This window comes from Thermobia domestica, chromosome 6, assembly GCF_964235325.1.
Source record: "Thermobia domestica chromosome 6, izTheDome1.hap1.1, whole genome shotgun sequence".
In the NCBI taxonomy this organism is placed as follows: Eukaryota; Metazoa; Arthropoda; class Insecta; order Zygentoma; family Lepismatidae; genus Thermobia; species Thermobia domestica.
Window position 1 is genome coordinate 162,637,783 of NC_137459.1, and position 24,206 is coordinate 162,661,988.

The following is a 24,206-nucleotide window of genomic DNA, read 5'->3' on the forward strand; positions in this document are numbered from 1 at the left end:
TACAAGAGGAGGGCTTTTTGTTTCATAAAATACAAACGTGCTAATTAAGTTAGGGACAGTTCACGTATTACATAACCCTGTTTTTGACCATTTTTACCTCTCGCCATGTCACACTTCGTACCAGAGATAGAGTTGGTCAGTGGGTCAAGTTTTCGGAGTGGATCACTGGGTCGTGGGTCGACAGCATGTGACCTACTGCGACCCACCACCCACCGTGAGCCACTGCAACCCAAACGAGTCGAGCCAAAACGAGCCAATTCGAGCTAAAACCTGTGTGTAGTTCCAAGTACTCTTTTCAAGTATCCTACCTAGACAATATAATTATCAATGTTATTACCACTTCTTCTTAAATTATTATTATTATTATTATTATTATTATTATTATTATTATTACAACACTGTATAACCATGAAAGATAAGCGGTTTGTATCTGAATACTGAAAACTAGTTGACTGTAGATCTGGGTCTTCGAAAAGTCTTCAGGAGGCAAGGACATCGGTCACGCGGTTATGGATTTGAGTTCCGGAGAAGTAAGTATTCCGGCTCGAGTCAAAAGTGTTAAAGGTATAGGACGCCGGCCAAAGATGTTCAATACTGCTCGGCCTGGGTTTATGGTTGTCAACGGCTCGAGCGGCTCGGCTCACAGCTCATTCACTATGGAGCCGAACCGAGAAATGACCCGAGCCAACCGTTTACCTAATCGAGCTGGCTCGAACCGATGGCGTATCCGAGCCGAACCGGATGGATATTGCGGTTCTTCTTTAGATCTCCCAAACATAATGTTTGAACTTTCAGACGTAAGAACACGTTATGTGATACGGTAGCTTTGTTATTTTTTAAATTTTGCATCCCTTTTGAGCACTAAGGCTTTCTGAGACGTGGACCCAAAGTTTAAGGTGGAATCCGAACCACTCTAATGCGTTTATCTTTTTTAATGCTCTCCCGACGGAATCGAATCGGAGACCACGTGCACAAAAGTTGAATGCGCCAGCCGTTGGGCTAGTGGGAAGAACTTGGAGTATTTGTGTTTCACAAAATATGAACACCTAATTCATTTGAACGAATTGAATCCTAGGGAACGGGAGAAACAAAAATATTGTCCAGATAAAATACAAGTGAAACAGTTGGTTTTTAACTTAACAATATTCAGGTTGTATGAATCTGTCTACAGTTTTCAGTTTCAACAAAGTTAGTTTGCTTGATCTTTAAGTAACAAGAGTAACAAAATAACCGTCGCTCCGTGGAGAATTGTCCGTCTTAGTTTGCGTAACCGTTTCCATCGAACGGAAAATACACTGCTGTGTGTAAAAAATTCAGCACCGAGAAGGAATGATATTAATCTATCAAAACCGACAGGATTTGTACTGCAGGGTATGAGGTATGAAAGATTAAAACCTCAATTGGATGGCGCATACGCAGCCTATCTGCGCCCTTGAATTGGTAACTGAACAGTACCACGAAAGGGAGTGGAACGTCGGCAAACAGGCAGTGACCATTATTCCTATTAATGGCAAGGTATGTATTATACAAGACACAAGACTACATTCGAACGGGATCGCAGTTTCGGATTACACTAAGCGGCTTTTAATGCAAGTACACTGTTTGTTGTCATACTGATGATGCATGCATGTAAAGAATGGAGAGCAGATAACGTATTCAGTAATGATCAGGAGTGCTAGTCACGTGAGCGTGATAGAACGTCAACCACAACAGTGCTAGTACAACAGTGATTTGTGTATACTTGTCACCGTCGACGGTTTAACGGTCTCTTGAACGTTGAACTTCCGGCACGTATACATCAGCCTCCATTGACCCAGAAGTATAAATATCAGTCTACAATGGACACAGTACACAATGGACACAGTCTACAATACACTGTCGCTGGCATTTCGCTTTGATAGACGTGCATCAACCTATCTTATAGTGATGGCTACATACACGTTAGGCGCAATTGTAGTGAGTGCAATCTGCAGCCGTCGAATGTCGGACGGCATATGTGCTTGTGTGTGGCACTGTTCGGTACAACACGCGATCAAAATTCGTACGAATTGAGTCCAGTCTCACAAGTGACTGCTACAAGAATATTCAAGAGGCCAAAGTTATACCCTTCCTTTAGACAACACTGGATTTTATGTATTTCATCAGAAAAAAGCCCGTCCACATGCATTCCGGAATTTGCGAACTACTTCGAGGAACGACTGGTACTGATGTTTCCCCTGCCAGCATGTTCACTTGACACATCGCCCATTGAATATGTGTTGGAGGATATCGACGGTACCTAGTTCGTTTTCCTTTATTAAACAGTATGGATTGTAAGCTCACATAGAAGCAGCGTAGCAGGCAATTCTTTAGGAATATGCTTACATCCAATTGCTGTTTGATTCCATGTCACCATGTATAGAAACTGTGATTGCAATACATAGAAGTTTCGTCGTTTTGGTTTATCAGGTTTAGAAGCATTGTACACTTTCGTGATTGTGATAATTTTTTTATAGTCACATAACGAATCTGTGGTACAAATTTGAGTCTACTCTTGCGTGTCTTCCTAGTGTTGCAATTTTTACAAACAGCAATATATACAGGTATATTATTTTCAGGTGCGAGAAAGCTATTTAGCTTGCACATCAAGAAAGAAAGTCATATAAGAGCGTATTCGAGAAAATCAATTTGATGGGAAATAGACTGGAATGAGGCGAATCTTGAGTATCCAGGAGCGAGAAAACGAGTTAAATAGATATCACCTTGGTGAAAAGTCATTAAAGAAAACATTTCATGTGGCTCAAATGTTTTGCTTAACAGTTTCCGGCAATTGGGTTTAATCTTCCACTGGTTCTTTGGAATTTATCGCCCCGTTTGACCATGGAGGCCTATGAGAGCTACAGCTTAACGTACCTTCCAAGCCACATAAACTCTTGCCAGGGATGTAACCCGTGTTTCTCGCACCATTTAATTATTTAATGGAAATTTGGTTTAAATAGATGTGTACTTTGGGAAATTATATTTACGAATGAATTAGAGAAAACTCATTTTGTGAATGCTAACGAATTCCAAGGAATTAAGTAAACGTACTTTCCCAGGTTTGAGAAAATGATTCAACTTGGTCTTGTCTTGGGTAAAAATGATTTAAAAACCGCGTTGTGGGGAAAATTCATCTCAGACTAAGAAGGAAGTAAATGTTAAGCCTCGCAATTTTTGTAAAGGGGGGTGAAACTATGGATTCTGGCTACAAGAATCCAACTTGAATCGTTCTTGATCATGGAAAATCCCATTTAGGGAAATTCCATAGATTCGGAACTCTAGTGAATTTTGAATTTGCTGTAACTAGTATATTATAACCAGAAATATGTTCATTTCTCATCTGATTTTTATTAACCTTTTATCTCTTCTGTTAAAGTAACAGGCACATTTACTAGTTTTCAATGAAACAATTCATTCAACTTGTTCGATAAGTAATACTAACTACTGTTAATTGCTGTTAACTGTTAATTTTATTTTATCACCAAAAACTGTTAACGCCTCTTACATGGTTTGCTTTTGTATGAAATACACTATTTCAGAGTCTATGTTAGGGAGACGTTAAAGTAGTTGTAAAAGTAAATTTCGTTAATAAAAGTTATATTTCTCATACGTTGTTAATACTCATGTCTTATTCGTTATTTCTTGGTTTAGCGGATCAAGATGTGTGTGAAGGATTTTGTTTTAATGTTGAATATTTTGTTTTAGTAAAGAGATTTGCTTGTTAATAAATTTATATCCAAGGAAGCTATTGCTGGAGCAAAATCAGAAACGAATTTGCATTTAGAGGAAGAGTTGTTACTCTGTTGCCACTCTGTGAGTATTTCACTGAGACTCTACAATGAATATTCTCTCTAACTAGGGTGTTGCTACAGAAAAAAAGTATCGGGAATACCCAGGATGTGACATCGGAGTAACATGTCTTCCTGTCAATGTCAATTCGTTTCATATTTTGTTTAAAATATATTTTTACTGAGAGGCACTCATATGTTTTCTTATGACCAAATGGCTAACATGCATGTTTTCTGTATGAGTGGGTCCCGGACTCGATACTCACCGTCAGTAAGAGTTATCTTCGTTCACTTAAATTCGCTTCATGTAAACCTACGTATGTATAGAACATAGGCTTCAGAGTTTGAAGATTTCATTTATTTCGTGAGGACATTCCAGAAGCAGAATCTGATTTTCTTTTAATACTAACATCGTCAAAGTTACTTGATACATGTAAAATTGTCAATGTCGGAATCGCTGATGATCACATTTTTTTTTTTTTTTTTTTTTTTTTTATCATAGGAGACCACCGATTATTTTCTCTTTTGAAATAAAGACAGGCACAGTGCTTGTAAGCACAGATTGGGAATGCACGATATAGATGAACCTTTAAGAAATTACAATTTGCTACTATAAATCAATAACTAGTCCCTGAAACAAATTGTGGTTTTTGTACTTCTCAGTATAACATAAAGTCCTTTTTTAATATATATATACTTCTTTTTATGAACACATTTGCTTTCTTTACCTCAGATCTTTGCTACTACCACGGTCATTGTTAGAAACTCCACGGAGATCACCCATGCGTTACGTAGATTTATTAAGCTTGCGTGCTTTCATAGTTTTACTCATTTGGACATGAAAGACAAAATACTATGTAGTGGATCTCAAAAGAGTTCATTTGAAAAGACCAAATAAGATTTTTTCAGTGTTGAACGAGATAGAAATGTAATAGAGCGTGTACTGTAAAAGTATTAAAACAAAAAGTAAACTAAAGTGATTACTGTTTGAATTTACTAGTCAGTTTTCCTTGAACTGTGATTTGGAAAAAAAATTATTTCACTTATTGCTTTAAGCGGAAGATGGAGGATATCATTTTTTTATTATTATTATTTAAGTTTCTTATCTGCATACAGAATATATTGTTATCCAAATAAGGATAACCACTACAAGGAAGGGCATGACGCAAAATACGTCATTGAAATTAGAAGGAGAGTGAAAAAGACAAGAATAATTTATTTTAATAAATATGTGCCCTGAAGAAGGGAGTATTTAAGGTACCAAAATGAGGAAGCTTAAGAGCAGTTATTGTCTTGTGACGAACATGCCACTAATATTAGTGCAGGTATGCGTCATACCTTGAAGGGGGAATGATCATTCGTGGCTTATGTGATCAAAAGTTATAAACTTCACAAAGATGAAATGTCGTAGCCACAAACTCTTTTCTTTCTTCTTCTTTTTTTTTTTTTTTACTTCAGTCGTCTTCGGTTTATTTTCTATAAAATGAGGGACATGCACTTCCGTTGTGCGATTATGCGCTTTTTTTTTTAAAAAAAAAAAGCATTTTTGATTTTTTTTTTCATTTAAATCGATCTTTTGCTTTAAATCAAATCTTTCTCCTGGTATAATACAAGTCGCAAACTGAAGAATAAACATTAGGAATTAGTATTAGATGTTAATTATGCCATTTAAGTGAAAGCATCTGGTTGAAGTTTGAATTAACCCCCAATCGTTAATCTATTTCTATCCCAAACAATGTTTCTTAAGCATTAAAGAAAAAGTACAGCAATGTTTATCAACATGATACTTTTCAGAGTTACTGACATTTGGCAGGGGCATATTTAAGGAAAAATGGAACTAGCTTGCGGCACGAAATACATATAAAATACCTAAATTTCACCTAAAATTACAAAATCTAAAAAAAAAAAGTTTCGGAGAGGGGATCGGACCTCTCTAAATATGTCCCTATTATCTCGGAACAAACAAATAAAGATGCGCACACAAAAGAATTTTCATCTTAAATGTTGATGGTGATTTCTCCGTTGGAATAAGTAACGATTTAAAAACCCAATGTCTGGATTTCCCCGCTACCCGTTCAACACGGGATTTTCCCTAATTATCCTCTGCATGAAACACTCATTTTCATATTGTGATGTACATACATTTGAGTCTCGTTGCATTCTTCCATAATCGAAATAACAGAACAGAAACGGGATTTTCCTTAGTTTCACTGTAAAGTAATTTATTTCGGAATTCGATCTAAGGCAATTGAGTGATGATGGAATAATCAGTGGAGTGAGAATGTGGGAGATAAGAGAGGACCCCGATAAAATTCACGGATACAATGTTATCCACTACAAACTAACTTGTCCAGGGTTCAAACCAGGGACCTCACTCGCCAGAGATTAGCGCTCTTACCTCTGAGCCATGGTGGCCCAAATAGGTCTTGAAATACGGGATTCAAACCGCGTATGTTCAGCCAGGATGATCGCAGGACTAGGTTTCTTGAAGAACTTCTAACCAGTCAGACTTCTCGGGGGCCCGAAACACTGTCTCGTATAAAAGTATGGATACTTTGAATTCGTTCCTGTTTTCCCTAACGTCAGATAAGCTCAATATTCATAGTTGTTGATAATAACGCGAGTTTATAAAATAGTAAATTTATGGGCTAAACCAACTTTTTTTTTCAGAAATTAAATTCTGAAAAGGTCACTAGCGCCACGTAGTGCTGACTGTCAATGAGTGAAGTGTTGGCACCGTTACAAAGGTTCAGGCACTTTGTCACCACGAGACACAAGAAGATTGGTCTTGTTTTCTTTTGAACAAGGTCATCTGAAGGTCTTGGACCTTTAAGGAAAAAAGCTTGTTCTGTTTGTGTATAAACTATACTTCTTTATTAAGTTTTACGTCTCATGGTTACGTGTTATGGACTGAATGAGACACGGATGATTATTGCGAGTTAATAATTGGTGGAATTGGAATGTAGGAGGAAGCGGGAGAGAACAATGAAACGATGTTGTTAATCACAAACTTAAAAGACGTGGGTCGAACCAGGGACCCCTCCCACCATACCCGAGCATTCTACTACTGAGCCACCGTGCTCCCTTAAACTATTCTTTCCACCAAGTTATTATTTAGGTCAGTTGTTTCCAACCTTTTTGATTCTTTTGTTAATATAAATTACAATAGTCACTGGTGTATGCAGTTTCATCAAGGGGGGTTCAATCACTCAATCTTATATCCTTTTAAGACGCGCAAGATTTCTGTATACATGGTGGACCATTTATGCAGGTTCCTGTATTATTATATACAGGTTCGCCTTGTAACTTTTAAACTAATAGACAAAAAACTGTATCAGGCAAATACAAGCAAGGGAATAATGTTGTACTATTCTGTGATACCACCAGATTAACAGTGCTGACACCCCAACACAAAGTTATATATATATATATATATATATATATATATATATATATATATATATATATATATATATATATATATTCAAATAGCACTACATCAGGTTATTGCATATTTCAAATCTACATATTAAAATGAAAACGTACAATGTCAGATGTATTATTCAATTTTACGATGTAAGGCCCTACAGTATCACAAAAACCGAGATTTTGGTAGTCTCTGTAGCAGTAACTAACGCAAGTTAAACGGACGGGGCAATGCATATCCTTAGTACTTTAGTGTTTAATACTATGATATGACGGATTTTTGACTTTTTTCAAAAACCTTTATTTCGAAAAACTTCGTAGATAAGTTCCTCATTCAATTGCATAAATGGTTTTCAATAGATGTGAAGATAAATAATGACATTTACAGCAACTTGAAATCTCAAAATACCGTAAGACGGTGTTACTTTGCACCAGATTTAAAGAATTTTAAAGAAAATTGCACATAACTTACGAACGTAATGATTTAGAACAGTGGTGTCCAATTATAATGAGCCTGAGGGCCATAACCGTCTTTGCTAGCAAGGTGGAGGGCCGCAGCTAATAATAATAATAATAATAATACTATTATTATTATTATTATTATTATTATTATACAAAAGAAACATATAAATGTGTATTTGAAAAATTACATTCAATGTGATAAATGAGGGTGACTAGGAGAGTTTACAAAGGCTGGGATATCTACATGCAATCCTGTTGTTGCGAGCCGCAGAAGATGTAAAAGAGAAGAATCTCCAAGGCAGCTTCTGGAGCGATTCTTTACCATTTTCATGATTAATTGATTTGGTTTGGTTAATTGAAGTAATCGTTCCTTTCAGCAACGATGCTTTGCGTATAGCTACATTACCGACTCCAGTGTTGCCTTGGATGTCCGGGCCTTTTTGTTGTACAGAAGCGCTAAATGGATGCTTTATTATTTCGAAAGAAGAGTGGAAACATTAAAAGAATGAACATAATGAAAATATTATCAGTAATAACAATCGTATGTCGTGAGAGTATTGTGGGCCGCAGAAAACGGTTTGGCGGGCCGCATGCGGCCCGCGGGCCGCCATTTGGACAGCTCTGAGTTAGAACACTGTATTTTAAACATATAATACCTAGATATTTTATAATGAATATATAAGGAAAACATTCGTGCAAGTGCATTAATAAACATTCAGTATGACCAGTGGCGGCGGTTGGACGTTAAAAGTGGGGGGCAAGATATGATCTGAACAATTGTATATCAATATTACATTTCCTGATTGTTTTTAACACTGTTTCATGAAAGGTTGTATAACTAATAGGATATTATTTTTTCACTTAAAATACCGCATATCGTATTTCTATTTTATTAAGTAAATTCATAAAAGCAATACACGTAGGTATTAATCCTTTATACTCTTGAACAACGAAAGTGTAAGAAGAGATTTGAGTTCTTGCTCATGAACATCTTAAAAATCTGTGTGGAAAATTGTGATTAGATTATTTAATAAATTTGCAAAACAAATAAATAAAAGGGATAATATTAATCATAGTAATGAATAATGACGCTTGTTTTGCAGAAATTATATTGAAACTAGGAATTAATGAACTACTTATACTTTTAATTCCACACATGCCATTAAATGAATGTTTTTACTCTTAGAAAATGAAATACAGTAAGTACTGCAAGCATATGCTGCAATATTAATTGCTTTGAATTGCAATCAAAACGCAATTCCTGTAGTTTTCTTAACTCCACGCGAAGACAAATAACCAATACGTACTCACGCAACGGCAAATATATGGCACCATTTTTTCTATGAAACAGTAATACATACAAAACCTTTACCAGGATGCACATTCTGGAAAATAAGTGAAAGTCAGGGAAAGGTCAGGAAGTAAAAATGCATTAGGTGAAGTCAGGGAAATGGCAGATTGGCCAGGGAAAAATCGATTTAGGTCCATTGTTCAATTACTGAATTTATGAAATAGGGTTAATTTCTTTACTGTTAATGGATGCAAAATCTCGTGTTCTCAATGATGATGTTGAGGGAGTCAGTGTTCTCTGATATAGTTGTTGAAACTAATTTTCTGCGAGGAACAACTGCATCCTGGCATATTTACTCAAAAGGATAGACGCTGTTTTAGAAGAATTGCATGGTGCCAAAAGGATATCTGGACAAGTGGCTGAGAACGCGAAGAAATAGTATCTCCAGCTCTACAGTGAAAGCTCAGACTGAAGAATTTAAAGAACACTTGTATGAATTTATACCCAATGACACGGATGGTATTGGACTTGATGAGTTTTTTACTTAGTCTTAAGAAATGGGAAGAACTTCGTTGACTTATGGTCAGTTATGAAATTGTCTTTTATCTTCTTTCACGGAAACGCATTTTTTTAAAGTGGTTTCACAATAAATAAAATTCTCATTGTTGGGAACTTACAAGAAGAATCTCTGGTGGCTCAATGGATCATATATGATTCTGTGATGAGAATAGGTGGACCATCAAGATTAATAATTACAAGAGGTATGACAAATTCAGTGAGAAGTTCAAAGAGACAATATCAGGTGTATTTGGAAAAGAAAAGAGAAATAAATGCTGGAGACGAGAAGAGGAGGGAGAAACGGAAGATTCAGCAACAACTAAAGGTGTTGGAGGAAGAAGAAAAGAAAATTAAACTGCGGAGACAACAAGAAGGATATTCAGATCAATGAGAAGAAAACTATGCGAGAAAGGATGAAAACAAAAATTTCTAAATGGGTTGCATTTAACAACTGCACCAGCAAAAGTATGTGTTACATAATGTGTGTGTATGTTTTTTTAATAATCAGTAAAATCATGTACGAACTGTTTATTACTATAGGCAATATTATAATATTGTAATTGGTATTATAATGTGTATTTTTTTCAATATCTTAAGTACTCTTTATACTGCACAATTTCGTTTGTAACTTTACAATTTGTGTAATACAATATGTAGGCCTAATCAATATCGGCCTAATGCACATGTTTGTAAATTTACATTCGTTTGGAAAGAAAATTGAAAAAAGAAAGAAACAGAAGCGGAAGAGAACAAGGCCAAATATTGGGAGTGTAGAGGTTGGGATTTCTTTCTTTTTTCCTTATTTTTATGTTATTCAGGGAAATCTGGAACTTTCGTCATGGAAAGTCAGGGAAAAGTCAGCTTTTTTTCTCCAAATTGTGTGAACAATCTGTTTACATTTCCAAATAAAACTATATAAATTAGGGCGTCACTTCAAAAAAGTGGGGGGGCAACTGCCCCCTCTTGCCCCCCCTAATCGCCGCCCATGAGTATGACCATAGTTATTGAAATATAAACTTTGGAACAAAGTTATCCCATAGGCGGGGATACTTTGCACAACGTACAAAAAAAGGTATGTTCAACATACGAACATAATGTTTCAGTGTAATGTTTTCTTTCAGTATTTATACATTTCACTTCCTAGAAATAACTACATGCAGTCTACAAATATTGATAAAATTAGAAGGCAGGAGGCATCGGCAATAGTAATTTCCTATCTAAGGACATGTTCAAAGTAACCCATATTAGAGGCTGAAACCGCCTTCTCCCAGTTTAATTTTTTATGACTTTAAAACGTTTCACACTTCAATTTTAACTATTGCTTCAAAGTGCCATTATGCACAGTAGTATTCTACGAAACTGACTTAACTTTGACGGAAGTTTTTGTAGCTGATATCTTTCAAATTTTGTCGGCCTTTATAATGACTGCTTTCTATTCCTCTACAACAACAAACCCTATGGGATTACTCATGTTAAAGCCTGTCTATTCCACCTGTGCCCTCGGAAAATATGCGAACTATACTTTGGCGAGTTAAGATCGTAGGGTAGAGTGGCTAATAAGACAGAGCACAGCGAAGTCCGTGAAATAATTAATTGTGGTAACGCTTCCGCACCCAATAATTGGAAGATCTCGGCCGAAGCAACTTGTCACTTCTCTTTCGAGGGAGATACGGGAAATCACATATCGACAGCAGCACCAGCAGGGGCAGATTTGAAATAGAAATTCTCTAACCGCCAACATTACATCCAAAACACAAAGATGTTCTATCTTACGGTGACTATTGAAACTTTCTCTTTACAGTTCACGGTTTTACTTACGGAGGACTGTGCAACTCTTCACATTTTGTGCAAAGTTACCCCTGATGTGCAAAGTAACCCCGTCTTATGGTATTGTATTTGCAACTCTGCTTAAACTTGTGTAATTCCGAGAACTTGTGTAATTAAACCTCCTGGATATTATTGCTGTAATATTATAACAGCAAAATAAATCAAATTTGTTTTAAAAAGTGACCATAACTACGCCATTTTAAACAACCTATCAAATATTTTTTTCTCCAAAGCGGTTTGAGATAAGAAGTTGCTGTAAATGACATTATGATCTTTATGTTTATTGAAAACCATCTATTGGATGTAATACTTATCCAAACATTTTTTCGAAATGATTGCCTTTGAAAGAAGTCAAATTTTCAATTCCTCGTTACTTTGTTTGTACTTTTACGAAATATGTCATATGATGATGGTACTCAGTGCTGCTATTCAGCCGGTTCGCACCGGTTTGCTAGAACCGGTTGTTAAAATATTTTCAGTTAGCAGAACTATTTGTTACACCCAGACATAACAGTAAATTTTGCCCAGTTATGCTCAGGAACAGTCTAATTTAGTTCAATCATCTCTGTTTTAGAAATTCTTACAGCCACAGGGGTAAACATATCAGGACCTTGGAAGAAAAAAGGTGAAACAGAAAAATAGAATTTTTTTCTCGCATCGGACGGGTCTGGGCAACACAGATACCGCTTTTTGCCCTGGTTCGGCCTTAGTTTTCTTACAGTTTCAAGATAAACACCGATTCACCTTTGCTATCTTAATGTACTTGCAAAAATATCAGCTTGATTTCCCAATACCCCGATTTCAGAATTCGCCCTTTCTCTACAAAGGTCCTGATATGATCTCTCAGAACAAGGTATAAGCGTTTATTTCTTAATCTCAAATGCTCAGATATCAAGAATGAGAACTGGGTTAACATGAGTGTAGTCATGAGGGTTATTTATATTTGAAATGCATACATACTATTATCAACAATTGTCGATCCATTGCTGGGTTAATATCTTTCCAATGCTTTTTGACAACCATCCATCTTGGATAATTCGTTTCCAGGATACCTGCAGTGCTACCTAATTTCGTCACACCACATTGTATTAGGATGCTGTGTAGGTCCCTACTTGCCACTTGTGGTATCCAGTAAAAAAAAAAAAATGCTTTTGTCTATCTTGTATCGTTTCTTTCATAAGAGAGTTATACGTATCTACCTACCTATCCATATACTCTCTCTCTCTCTCTCTCTCTCTCTCTCTCTCTATATATATATATATATATATATATATATATATATATATATATATATATATATATATATATATATATATATATATATATATATATATATATATATATATATATATGGTGTTAATGAACTATACCGACAAACTGCCAGAACTGATTCCTCACAACAAAATAAGAGAAAAAGTTTATATGGACCTATGGCGAAAAGTGTATAGTTTCAAAGCTAGGGATGTCCAAAATCGCAAAAAAGCCAAATTTCAAAAGGCTCTATTTCGAGTTCCGGGGATAGTGGTTCTTATCAGCGTAAAGGAAGCCACGCATACACAATCCAAAAGTCCATATTTCGTCAATTTTCAATAGGTGTACAGGGTATTTCCTACAGGGTGCAATTTCAGATGTGCTCTCAATGGAGTTTTCAGATATACCTTGATTTCAAGGAGGGTCCAAAGTAGGCAGGAGGTAAGCCTTGACAACAGTGGACACCCATTGCTTCGGAGGGAAGTCGGAAGTATTAAGAACCGGCAATTCCGTGTTTTTTTCGTGTTCGGAATAACACGTGATGCGATGTATTTCGTCACGGTATATTTCATGTTTCCTTCATTTATAAGCGTGAAAGAAAACATTGCAGCATGCGTTTCCCGAGTAAGAGAGAACGTGCTATTGACGATCCTTAACACTTCGGACATCGCGCCAAATAATTCCATGTTCACTGCTATCAAGGCTTATCGTTTGCCTACTTTGGACCAATCATAAAATCAGAGAATATCTCAAAATTCGGTTGAAGGCATGTCTGGGAATTTCGCCCCGCACGGAATACTCTGTACACCCATTGAACATTAATGAAATATGCCTTTTCGTATTGCACATGCATGACTTCATTTATGCTGATAAGAACCACCATCCACAGTTTCTGGAACTCGAAATATAGCCTGTTGAAATTTGGGTTTATCGCGATTTTGGACAGCCCTAGCTCTGAAACTATACATTTTTCCCCAAAGGTCCATTTGAATTTTTCCCTTATTTTGATGTAAGGAATCAGCTGTTACAGTTTGTCGGTATAGTTCATTATAGCACGGCCAACAAGAGATGGTCTCTGACGTTTCTTACCACATGCGGTGGGACATTGCAGCCCCTACTTTGATACCAGTGTTACCAAGCACGATCACACTGTCTTATACCATTAATTAAATTGCCACTACAGTTGCACCGAAAAAAACCTTGACACGCGAGTAGTGGCAATGTCACTGCCACCTGTCAGAGACGTTCTCTTACTGGACGCACTATAACACCCTATATATCTATATCTATATCTATATCTATCTATCTATCTATCTATCTATCTATCTATCTATCTATCTATCTATCTATCTATCTATATATATATATATATATATATATATATATATATATATATATATATATATATATAAATGCACATCAAGATAAGTGGTGTACCCTATATATATTAATGTAGTAAACATTTGTTTCCATATCGTGGTTAAGGGGGTTTAAATCCCGAAACCCCCTATCGTACGTCACTGATAAATAAGTTTCTCTAAAGTAGTACTCTCTTTTTTACTGGGTATTGCTGTCTTTAGAGGCATTGGCTAGTACAGTGTCCCAAAATGGGTTCTAGTTAAATATAAATAAAGTAAAATAAAATAAATTCTAAAATTTCGGAATATACCGTTTGGGAACCACTGCTTTGAGTCATTCAGTCAAATTGGGCTGTATTCTCAGCAGTTATAACTTTTAAAGTAGTAAATATCTACACTATTTAGTACTTCTTTTTGAGAATGAACAAAGAAGACATAGTTTCCTTTCTTAGGGGCACCCACAGTACTTATCTTTTCTTAGATAATTCCGGATAATCTTGAGACAGACATAGAGATTAAAGTTAGATTTTGTACAGCATAGCACTAAAATTTATTGGAAATTATTGCTTTATCGGGTGACGGTAAATAATAGCTTGTTTTATATGAAATGGATACCTATGAATAGAATGTACAGCTCACTTCAGCTTGTTCGAGTTTTGCAATCTTACCGTAAAATAATATTCCACAATTTAGGGAAGAATTCTTATGAAGAACTGAAGGAGAAAATGCTATGTTACTAATACAGTTTTGCTTTTTATCTATTTGCAGAATATTCGTGAGCAGATGGCCGTGAGCCTAGAAAAGATGAAAGAGATGGAGGAAAAAGTAAAACAGATTCCTATATTGCAAGTAAGTACACAGCTTAATTTTCATTTTGTTGTCATGGACATTTGTTTGCTTTTCCTCTTCCTTCTTTTCTGCGCAAATTATGACAACTTGCTAGATAAACAAGAGCTAGTTTTGCAAGAGAGGTTTAAGAAGATTTTGATAAAGAGGAAATTCGAACCAAATAAGTTAGGTTGTAGTACTGGGTTGATGGTGAGTTTGAAATTAATTTATCACAAGTTTCTTGTTCTGTCAGTTGTCCTTTCCCAGTTTGTTGAAATTTAGTGCGCCTTTGAGCACCGAAGCTATATAAGACATAGACCTACAATTTGAATCCGAATCAATATAATGCGTTCAGTGCTCTTGCACCAATAATCGAACCCGAAACCCCATACGCGAATTGCGTATGCACTAGCCACTAGAGTAGGGAAGAAGCTTGTCCTTTTCTTGTTTTCTACAAGATTTTCTCAGAGGAGATTCAACGAGCTCACGTGGTAAAGTTAATTAAAGTCTACAGATGAATATCAGTATATAATCGTGCTGATCGTTGACGTATAAAATGAGCTACAGAGAGGAAAGTTTGCGTTCATATGTGAATCTTCTGTGAATAGATAAAGAAAAAAGAAAAAAACATCGGGAAAAGCAGTTTAACCTTATCTTGAAACAAAAGACAAAGTTTTTTTTAAAAAAAAAGTTTCATTACGAATCAGCTGAGAAGAATGGAACCTGAGGTGAATAGTGATTCGTGCCGAATCAGTAGATTCCGTAATTGGCTGAATAATTTTACATGTGGCTTCATTGTTTTCATCTATAGTCTCATTCATGTATATCTTTAACTTTACAAAGCTGGATTCATTATGACTAATTGAAACAGAACAGGATATGCCTAGCTCATGCTCTTTGAAGCATGTAATTTTCTAAATTGTTTTTTGCTAGTGAAATTGGTAACATTTTTATGATCGACATTCAATACATGCTTGAGATCGTTCAGTCGTTGTTTCTAGAATATTGATTACGCTGAACACGATTAGGTGCAAGTGGAGCGATATGACCTTTCATTTTAAATAATATGAAAAGTTATGTATTATTTTAAGATTCTTAAAGTATATTGTATTCTATCAGTAATTTTGTTTTTAATGAAAGAATGGTTAACCAAATTATTGAAGATCAATGTAATATGGCTAGTACATAATTTTCTGTGAAGAGTTATGTTCTTGAATATATAATTTTAACAAGTAACAGTGCCACGCGTACATCACGTGAAGGGGTTTGTTTTTTATTGTGTGATATTTTCTTAATTAATATTGAAACTGGAAGTGGTAGTAGATTTCTAACACTTTCAGTTTCAATAGAGAGATTTAGAGTAGAGATGGAATATATTCTTGGGACGCTTAATCGATTGCAGAAAACCGTCTCTCGCTATCTGGTACCGTTTTCACTTTCTTATGATCAACGTTAAAACCGGACTTACAATTTTTGCTCTATGTAGAGCATTATTGAAACCGGAAGTCATAGTGGATTTTTACCACTCCAGTTTTATTAGAGACATGAGGATAGAGATGAAATGTATTCTTGGGATTTTTAATCAATTGCAGAAAATACTTTTTTTTTCTATATCTATTACCATTTTTACTGTATAGGGATCAACATTAAAACCAAAAGTTATTGATTTTGACTAAGTCCAAATCCCAAATTTGAGAGTGCACATCACGCTATTTCGAATTCCTACAGAGCTCGTCATGGTCTACCACCATTTCAAATTTGGTCAAGTGGAAACCTTCGATTTCTGAGTTATCGGCCATCAGAGTGTGAGCTTGGAGTTAACAAGCCTCTTAAATGTAAAGCAGATGCAGTGTGAACCAGGTATAGGGAGACTTACCTGCTGCAGATACTATATTTTAATAGCATGTAAAGTAAGAAATAAAAGTAAATAAAACACTAGGAACCGAGGGATATAGAAATTTATCAGCGTTTAAAATGTATTAAACATCTTGCGTTAAAATTCGTTCAATAATTTGATTGAAGAAATGTAATTTGGATTTTATCACCAAAGCAAATAAGTATATGATTCTAGTAAAAATTACCTATGTACAGTACAGTACTTTGGCAACTGTACTGGATAATAATGCAATATTAAAACGCCAACTTTTATACAACATAGGATTTGTTTCAACAGTATTTAAAATTTTTAATTTAGCATTAGTGAATATTTTTACTTTAAATTTTACCTCTATATTTATGACAGTTCTTCCTTGGCCTTTATACTTTTGGCTTCGTTAGACATTTTCCCTTTTCCTTTTACTTCTGTGTTTCTCGTATTCTTTTCTGCGATTTTGATTTCGTTTATTTTTTCTTTCAGTGGAACTCTTTGTATTAGTATTAGAGTATGCGTGTGAGGAAAAAAAACGGTCACGAGGACGCAAGGCTATCGCAAAAGCATAAGGATGCATTTGATACAGAATCGGTTTCGGACTTATCTTAATTTTTTTGCCCGTTTCGTAAGTTCTGTGTGAAGGATGCCGAATACCCATGTAATCTAAAAAGATCCTGACCTTAGACAAGTTGACATTATGAATTACCCAACGATATAGGCCTGCCTAACCATTTTTGTGTGTTTTATGCATCACTAAATTTGAGGTAGCTTTCAGATGACTAAAAGATTGAAGTTCTTGACATAGTTACAAAAGGCAAATGAAAGGAAAGTGTAAAAAAGCACAGAATATCAAACAAAGGATAAATGCAAATTAAATTCGTTTAACACTGTTGTGCGTAAGATGCTGCATGAATGAATTATTTGTTCTGTAGAGTTAAACAAGAAGGAATTGTTTGCATTGTGTACTATTAAGAAAGTTTAAACCTTGGGTAAATTTATGCGCTAAATATTGCAGAATATCCGTACAGTCTTTCTTACAGCATACTAAATGCACCAATGTAGCTCCATTTGTTAATCAAATAGTAAATCATTAACTTATTTTCCCTAAGGGGGCGAACTACTAAAAATGTAAAAAAAAAATAAATAAATAAAATAAAATAAAAAATAAAAAAATAAAAATAACCATTTTTCTTCTGCCCACTTTTTGTAAGTGAAAAGAGATAATGAAATGTAACTTACCACAATGATAGATGTTATTCCGCACCCGAAAATATGAATCAAAAGAATTTTCAGTGTTGTCATCCATAGAAATTACAGTGTGACCAGAATTTGAATTACCCAAAAATCTAGGTTAAGGCAGTGACTAGAAAAATGAACTTAACGGTAATTGATGGTTTATCATGTTGTCTTGGTTCCTTGTTAACTACTTTTTAAATAATATTTGTATATATTTTGTAAGGAACACAACAAAATAAATAATTTTGTAATAAACAGTAAAAAATAATTACCATAAACTAATGGAACGTAAACACAATTTACTAATGTAATTGTAAATAGACATGTCTGATTAGTAAATTTAACACAGTCATAAAATCAGATTCCAACAAGGGGTATTTGTTTCAAATACTATACTATTTTTGTATATTTCAATTGTGTATACTTTTTGTAAATTTTTGCCATCCTTCACAAATACACATGTTGCTCTAAAAAGTCTTCATACAAGATTAAAATAAATTAAAATTGTTCTTTTTTAAAGAATGTATTAAAACTTCATCTTTATTATTTTTTGGACAAAATGTAGTTTTGGATATAATTTAAAGCTTCGATTTTTTATTATAGTAATATTATTCAAGTATATTGTATATTTATTTCTATACTATCACAAGGTTTAAAATTCAGTGACTCATTTTTATTGTAGCTTGACATTTTTATCACTTGTTGCCAAAATTAACACAGTGTGACTGAAATGCGATGCCGTGACCGAAAGGATAGTTTGCAGTTCAGGACAATAAATATACAAATTTAACATTTTATTCGAAAATTTCTTCAGAATGAAAAAAAAGCAATACAATAAAAGATACGATGTCAAGTGAATAATATATAGTGCAACACCTGTTCCACACAATACATTTCTATAAATATAGAAAATAATATACTTTTCCAATAACGTTTAATATGCTTCCAAAAACTAGTCATTGTTTTAGTAAAGGCATACACTTATAACGGTGTCCTCCCATCTCGCCAAATCCCATCTTGCCTAACGATTTATCAGACACTGATATCTCCAAGATAAGAATGTCCGCCATTTTGGCGCGAGATGGGAATTCCCATCTTGCTTAATCCCATCTCGCGTAAAATGGCGGTAAGTAGCAATGAGGGAATTTCTGTACTAAAGAGGGACTTCTTATACTAGTATTTTAACCACCAACACTGAGAAATTGTGAAATCATACGCGCATTTCAGAAAAGAAATACTCTATGTGTTAGTCTTTCGTGCATAATAAAATCAAGAACATAGTTTCAATATATTTCAATCAATTTTTGAAATCTCTGTTTTCTATTCGGTTAACTTTGTACCGCGTATACACTACAAGTAAGTCACAGCCATGTTTAGAACAATCTCATAAATAGTATCTGCTATTTTCATATATCAGCAGCACAATTCATTAAAAGTATACAAGATATTTCAAAACAACACCGACAATGTATGGGATCTAGTTCCTGACACTAAGATAAGACAAAAGTATAGACAAACCTGGTGCACAAATCCCTTCTTTTGGCGCTATGACCAGCCGAAAATCTGTAGGGAAAATGCAAAAACAGCCATAACTCGAGAACAAAATTTCGGATCGAAGTCTAGTAACAGGAAAAGTTTATTAATTTTAACCGTACAGTCCATTAATGTAAAATTCGATGGGGTGCAGGGGCGACGCAAGAGTGATCAAAGAAACTGAAGAATTTGTGGGATATTTTATCATAAGTTGACTGTGGAAAATTAGCTAAAATCAAGTATACGTTACGTCAACAAAAAAAAATATCCAAGTTAGAAGAACGCTGTTAGAATTCATAAAAAAGAAGAGAAACACATGTTTGATTAATTTAGTTCGCCTCAGAGCAGAATATATTTCCCGAGAGGTACTGCCCTTCCGTGGAGAATATGTCTATCGGAAGGGCAGTACCGATTAATTTTAGCCGTAGAGTCCATTAATGTAAAATTCGATGGGGTGCAGGGGCGACGCAAGAGTGATCAAAGAAACTGAAGAATTTGTGGGATATTTTATCATAAGTTGACTGTGGAAAATTAGCTAAAATCAAGTATACGTTACGTCAACGAAAAAAAATATCCAAGTTACAAGAACGCTGTTAGAATTCATAAAAAAGAAGAGAAACACATGTTTGATTAATTTAGTTCGCCTCAGAGCAGAATATATTTCCCGAGGGATACTGCCCTTCCGATAGACATATTCTCTAAGTGTATGACTTATCGTTTTTGGAAAATACTGAAATATGTATGTTGCATGAAAGAGCACAGCTTTTGTAAATGTAATTATTAAGAATGCGTTGTATTTTATAACCAATCCATTACTTTAGTCTTTCTCGCATCTTTCTTTTTCTTTCATTTTTTTATAATTTTAGAATATATTCATAGTGCATTTACATTCATGAACGAATTCACTATTGAACTTACTATCATACGAACTTCTAACTCTATATATGCTACCTGACAGTCTTTTCCGCCTTACTCATAAGTTCTCCTAGTAGACGTTTCATACACACGTTTCGTTTGCGTTGCCCTTCCACATTTCATGCCCTAATTTGTTTGCGATATCCCGAATTATGTAAAAGTTAAGAATCAGTGACACTACTAGAGGGAAATAAGAGCACAAGCGTCCGTCCCGGTGACAAATTGTATTATGATATAACTGAAGTAATATAATATTACCCTTTTCGTGTATAAACATTTGCTGTATCCCAATTTTTTCTGTCCTTCCGCTTACCCCCACGCAATTAATTAATACTGATGTCGTCATTGTTAAGAAGCTTTCAGTGAGTTCCTGTATCAATTTCATCCGAAATGAAAATACTTTTCACTGAATATGTTATAGGTTAAGAAATAGTTACTTACTAAATAACCAATGCAAGTTAGTTCACCTGTTGACTATATAGGTCTTGTATAAATGACCTTGAAACACTTATTTAATCGTAATGTGAAAAATCGTAATATGAAGAATGCTGAATACATGTCCTCACATATTAATGTCTAGACCTTATCGAAGATGAATTGAAGTAACCTGTGCTATTTTTCGATGCACTATCCTGCCACATTTTTTTTTTTTTACCTGGCTATGAGCCTTTTTACTCAGTCACTGTATAATTATTTTCCCCGTTCATCCAAATGGAAAATTGTCTGAACTGTTTCTTGTCCATAATACGATTAATAACGCTAGAAGACTCACAAATGGAATTTAGTTCGTACCTTTAGCATTAGTTATAATCAACTTACAACTGCAGTTCTCAGCATTCCGAAAATTATGAGCCTCATAGACTCTTTCTCCCTTACAAATAATAGCAACAATAGTACAACGTATTAAAAAAATCTTAAAGGTGATCCATCGACAAACTGTAAGCAGTGAAGTATTTCAGTTTAACGATCCACAATTATGCTCTTTAGGCTAAGGGAGACAATTACTAAGGCAAGTGAATGATGATAGAATATACGGTGGAATGAGAATGTGGAAGGAAATCGGAGTATCCCGAGAAAACCCACACACGATACGATGGTGTCAATCAAAAAGTTACTTCGCTGGGAATCGAACCAGTGACCCCACATACCAGAGGCAAACTGTTTACCACTGAGTCACCGTGCCCCCCCCCTCTCCTCCACAAATTCCTCAGAGACGCAGGCAACCAGTTAAGAATAACTGACGTAGAAAAACGTACTTAACCGTTTCCGAACGATGGAAACTCTACTAGTTCCACATTCGGACTGTTTGTACTTCTTGTATATTGGTTTACATACAATTTTTTACCAGACCGATACATCTGTCAGAATCATAGTTCTTCCTCGAAAGTAGGGGCACCATGGCTTAGTAATACAGCGCTTACTTCTGCTGTGAAGTGGGCCTCGTTCCATATCAGATTATAAAAGTTTTTGGTGCATACCATCGTACCCATAAGTTTTCTTGGGATTATCCTGCTTTCTCCTAAATTATCATTTCACGAATTATTTCCCAATAATTAGCCTCCATCTATTATCTGTCTCTATTATTGGATCGAATTTGAGTTTAGCACCCCTTTGGTAGCAAAGTTATGTAAGACATGGAGCGATGGATTAATTTGAGATCCGAACAATTGCGCTCCCGCCGGGAATCAGAGCCGGTCTCCCATGCCAAGATCGCTATCCACATAGCAATGAGTGATCCCCTCTGTCTTCATTAACCCAGAAGGCATAAAATTTAAACGTTATAGACTTCATATAATTTCAGTTCTTCCTCGATGGCCAATTCTGTACTGAGACAAAGTAGATCAATCAAATATGCGTATCTTTCCTTTTTCGAATTCTAACGATGTTCTTGTAACTTGGACCACGCTCTAAGACTTTTGTTAGTTGAGGCATCGTATTTAATTGTAGTCAATTTGTCTCAGTTAACGTTTGATAAAATATCCCAGGAATTCTTCAATTTCTTTGGGGTGACCCTTGCGCCGCTCTTCTGTAACACACCAAATTGTGCATTAATTGAAGCTACGGCTAAAAATAAGACATTCCCTTTCCTCTGACTTTGATCCGACATTTTGTTCTCGAGTTATGGCTGTTTTGCATTTTTCCGATAGATTTTCGACTGGTGATAGCGCAGGAAAGAAGCACTTGTGTACCCACGTTGGTCTATACTTTTTGTCTTATCTTGGTGTCAGTAATCAGCTCCCAAACGTTGTCTGTGTTGTTTGAAATACCGTGTATATATCGATCCTGTTTCTGATTAACTCATGTCTGCCAATCACCTTCCAGTATTCCCAAAACAATCCAAAAGTGTACTAAAGTCACTAAATGGCCTTCCGCATTATGCTTTCTTGTTATATAGTACTTATTATATATTTATGTTGTAGTTGACAGAGATTGCCAATATTGATTGAAATGCCTGTTTAAAATGCTAGTACGGGAATTCCCTCTTTAGTGCAGAAATTTCCTCCTTGCATGTTACCATCATTTTAAGCAAGATGGGAATTCCCATATCGTCTAACATGGTGGATATTCTTATCTTGGAGACATCAGTGACTGATAAATCGTTAGGCGAGGTGGGATTAGCCGAGAAGGGAAGAAATCCTTACAACATATCACCCCCAGAAAGCGGAAAGGTGCTAAGCGCCAAAATGCAAATTTCTCAGGAGAGCATAAAAACAAAAGAAACACTAATTAATTCTGATCCTTTCTTTCTTCTAGAATTCAGTTTTCACTGCAGACCTTTGATATTATCTCTTGCCACTTGTCTTCTACTACACAACATTAAACACGAAATGTGTAGTCAGGATATGCACTTACAGTTGGAAATCAAGGAAAGTGGCGCTTAGCACCTTTCTGCTTTCTGGGGCGATATACATTCAAGATCAGAAACATTCTGAGCACTTCTCTTGAAAACAAAGGTTCCTTTTATAATTATTTTTATTCACTTGAGAAACAAAATATCTTAACAGTTTATAATATTCCAAATCATGAGAGAATTATCGATTTGTACCACTATTTAATTATTATTTCTCAGAACTTGTGTTTAAATAAAAATATAAACGTTACTCTCATACAAAATTCTTGCTAGTCTTAAGAACAAGATGCAAATCAAACTTCTTAATGATTGTGGATAGATACAGAAACATTATTGTGTTACGATACGTAGAACCTTCTAAGGAATTGAACGAAAAGCTAGGTCAAATGCGTAGAATTGATTTATAGTATTCTCTCTACTACTACTTCTCAAACTCTTAAGAAAACAAGAAAACTTGTTTCTTTCAATTTTAAATTCTTGAACACTGCCTACTTTATGGTTTAGATATACAAAGAAACAAAAAAAAAAAATCTCATTAAGGGTAAACAAAGAACTTCCTTTTACGTGTTTGATTCAAGAATTGAATCTCAACGTCGTCTCCTTCAACAACACGTTTATATATTCCCAGATAATTTCGTTTTCCTGTCTTTCTTCCATTAAATCTTACAATAAAACAATTCCTTAAGCTATGTCTGAAAACCTGTTAACAGGAATATAGAGCTGGTTTTCCGTATTTACAGTTACATCATCATAATCAGAATCAGAAGTATAAATTTCGTGAACACGAAGGATTAAAAAAAAATACTTGAAATACATTTTAGGCTTTTCGTGTAAGGTATTTGTTCCCTTTGGAATCATCGACAACAGTTGCAAGATGATAATGGGAACATATTTCACGCAGTGCACACACAAACCAAGATAATTGTGGTGTATCAGTTGCAATAGACCAAATTTCTGACGCAACTTATGTTCCACTGCATGAATAATGGTCCGT

General features: G+C 35.2%; 1 protein-coding gene across 3 annotated transcripts in view; it reads left to right on the forward strand.

The window, feature by feature from the left end:
* The window catches only part of Kank (KN motif and ankyrin repeat domain-containing protein 2 kank), a 367,377-nt gene that overhangs the window by 229,093 nt on the left and 114,078 nt on the right, over positions 1-24,206 (forward strand). For all 3 annotated transcript variants that reach the window (XM_081762311.1, XM_081762312.1, XM_081762313.1), the window contains one exon: positions 14,748-14,828. In XM_081762311.1, the coding sequence (XP_081618437.1) occupies positions 14,748-14,828 (81 nt within the window). The remainder of the gene's footprint in view (positions 1-14,747; positions 14,829-24,206) is intronic.